Genomic DNA, 3,009 nt, shown 5'->3' with positions numbered 1-3,009 from the left:
ACTAATATTAGGTGCTTACAAATTCCAGAAGTATATTTCTGTGAATTTCTTCGACGTTCCTTAACTGCAAGAAACCCAGAAAAAAGATTCTATTCATCGCAAATACTCATATATATATAGGAATTTTTGAACCCAAAAGATTTTAAGAATTATACCTTTTTCTTGCTAGTCTCGATCTGGTTGCCAATCACTTTGTACTGTCATTTAATTACATCAAAAGCAAGAAAAATATGTTAATTAGTGTATTTATATAAAAAATAGGTAGAAAACAAAAGTATCTTGAAATGATTAAAGTAATAGTCAACAGAAAAATTAAGAAAACCTTTCTTTCACGAATCTTCCTCAGAGAATCATCCACATCTTCAATAAGATTAACGATTTGATCGTAGTTTAGATCATTCAAGCTCTCTCCCATTCTTTGCCTGCCAATTCACACACACACACACACACATAAAAGAAATTGAAAAAAAAGAACATATAAAACTCAAGAATAAAGATCATAAGATAGAAGTTAATCTATTACCTAATCTCTCTTCGAAGATTCTTATTAATATCCTTCAGCTTCCTTAAGTGCTCTTGCATTTTCTGCAAAAAATTCATCTCTAAAACGTATATAGAATCTTTTGGAGCACAGTTAAAAAAGAAAAGGCGACAAAAAAAAAAAGCGCACACCCAAAAACGTGTGTGTGCGTGTGTGTGAAAATGAGAAAAACCTCGTAGTGGGTGATCCAAAGATCGACCCCAACAGCATTCTGATACTGATCAAACAACTGCTTTGTCCTAAACAATTACAAAAATAAAATCTTTTAATGAATTACCATAATTTGATTTACAATGAAAATAAACAAAATCTGAGCTTTTTTAGAGAGAGTGGGAAAGAAGCATACGTGCTCGTAGGGCTAATATACTCATGGATCTTCTGCGTACTGGAGATCATGATAATTGAAACCTTAGCATCACAAAGAACAGTGAGTTCATGAGCTTTCTTGAAGAGTCCATTTCTTCTCTTGGAATAAGTCACCTGCCTGTTTGTTTGGTTCTCTATTCTCTTGATCTGGATCTTCCCACGAGCCATTTTTTCCCCTCTCTCTCTCTCTCTAGAAATGGATTTTCTAAAATGGTGATAAGATACTGAAGAAGACAAACAGATGAAAGAGATGAAGATAAAGAAGGGATGCTCTTAAAGGGTTTCAATGACCATTGTTTCCAAAAATGGAAAGATTTACCAAATTCGTGAAAAAGTTCGGCAGGTTTTCATAAAGTGATTTAAGAATCAGTCATTTCTTGTTATCAGTCACCACCATGAATAGTGTACAGCATTTCAAGACTATTGAGTTGGGTTTGGGACCCACACACACACCCCAAACCTAACCAGTTATATAGCAATTAACTTTTTTTTACCGTCGAATGGGAATTACCCATGCATTGTGATTCTTTTCTGTTGTTACTTCAATTCAATTACAATTTGATTGATTGATTCTTTCGTTTGGTGGTTTTTGAATCTCACAGTAAAGACACTGGAGAAATCTGTGGATGTTACTTGAGTAGATTTGCTTTAAAACTAAACTTCCCCATTTGTCACTTCTCATTCTCTTTAGATGAACCGTTGGAATGGAATCCTATTCTTCATTGCCCTTCACTGCCATTTTTCACTTTATTTTATATATATAATTTGCTAAATTTCGATTGGATTGAGCCGAGTTTAACAGTGGACTAACCGAATCTTTGAATAGATGATCCAACGTATGTTCGTAATTTTACAAGACAAATGTCTAAAAAGCAAAAGCACTTTAAAGTGATTTTAATTTCTAAACCGTGTTTTTCCAAATGTGTTAACATGCAATACTTATTTGATTTAATTCACATTTTAACTTCAATATATTATCCTCAAATTTCTGCATTTTTGAAACTCTCCAACATCACCTTCCTTCACAAATTAGCCTCCATTTGATAAATTTATAAAACATTTATAAAGAGGATTAATAGTAAATCTTATAAAATATGTGAATAATTAATGAGCAGTAATTATAAATGTGAATCGAAATTAATGTTTAATTTTGACTTAATTTATAAATCCTTTATAAGTTAATAGTCCAAAGGAGGCTAATCTAATAGGTTCGAGATGATTCTATCAAGAAAACTTAGGGTGAGGACCAAGTTGTAATTATTCGTACTTGGATGAGAAATAATTTAACTTTTCCAAAATTGAAGTATGGTTGTTAGCTAGACGCAGGGGGTAGCTGAAAAGGCCTAAATATGATTGCTTGCACGCCAGTGTCAAGTTTGGAGATAACAACGTTGTTAATCCTCGATAAGTATATAGTCATCTTGGGTCCTTAGTCAAATGTCCTTTCATCACGATGTTAAAAATGTGAATTCTCCAAGTCAAAATTCTAATTAAAATTATAGATGCATGATGTTTTCTCATCAGAAAGCGTTTAATCCCCAAAGCTAATTCTTTTATTAATTTGGCGTAATAAATAATATCATTAATTGATGCATTGACATTCAATAGTGTCACGAAGGATTTAATGTTATTATTTTTTGTGCCAGTGATCATCAGTGTAACAATTAGAAACTTGAGTGATTATTTATTAAAAATAACTTTTAATGATTATTGTCATAATTAACCCACTCAACACGTTAAAGTTTAAACTCGTCATTTGAAGGAATTTCCACATATGGGATAAGAGTGAAGAAGAACATATTGATTTTAATTTCACTTCAAATCTGAATTATATTGCAACGAAGAGAGCATTTATGTGTCAGAACATCCTCTAGCCATAGGTGAATACCAAAGAACAAAAATAAAATAATTCTTCTCGAGATATTATTTTAATATCACTTCGAATCTGAATAATATCGCAATGAAGAGTATTTTTATAAAATTCGGACGGTTGAACCGACCGAAAACCAGTGACCGGTAATTTTCCGCATTTTTCTTTATGCACCAATTTATATTATTATTTTGCAATATTTATTTCAATTCATCCTTATTTTTGCTCTGTT

The 3,009-nt window shown here is 31.8% G+C and overlaps 1 protein-coding gene across 1 annotated transcript; it reads right to left on the bottom strand.

The window, feature by feature from the left end:
- Positions 1 to 7: 7 nt before the first annotated feature.
- On the bottom strand, positions 8 to 1,292 carry LOC111378040 (floral homeotic protein DEFICIENS). Its single transcript, XM_023001199.1, has 6 exons — positions 888 to 1,292; positions 714 to 780; positions 524 to 585; positions 323 to 422; positions 156 to 197; positions 8 to 64 (listed from the first exon to the last, which is right to left on the bottom strand). The coding sequence occupies exons 1-6, from the start codon at positions 1,073 to 1,075 to the stop codon at positions 8 to 10; spliced, it is 516 nt and encodes a 171-aa protein (XP_022856967.1). The 5' UTR covers positions 1,076 to 1,292.
- Positions 1,293 to 3,009: the final 1,717 nt, after the last annotated feature.

This window comes from Olea europaea, unplaced genomic scaffold (genome assembly GCF_002742605.1).
Source record: "Olea europaea var. sylvestris unplaced genomic scaffold, O_europaea_v1 scaffold1760, whole genome shotgun sequence".
Classification (NCBI taxonomy): domain Eukaryota; kingdom Viridiplantae; phylum Streptophyta; class Magnoliopsida; order Lamiales; family Oleaceae; genus Olea; species Olea europaea.
The sequence above is the reverse complement of the archived record's forward strand: the minus strand, read 5'-3'. Positions and strand labels throughout refer to the sequence as shown.

Coding starts and splice junctions, on each gene's coding strand:
- LOC111378040 (XM_023001199.1), bottom strand. CDS start 1,075: ATGGCTCGTGGGAAGATCCAGATCAAGAGAATAGAGAACCAAACAAAC. Junction 781..887: donor TATATTAGCCCTACGAGCAC/GTATGCTTCTTT, acceptor GTAATTGTTTAG/GACAAAGCAGTTGTTTGATC. Junction 423..523: donor AATCTTCGAAGAGAGATTAG/GTAATAGATTAA, acceptor GTGAATTGGCAG/GCAAAGAATGGGAGAGAGCT.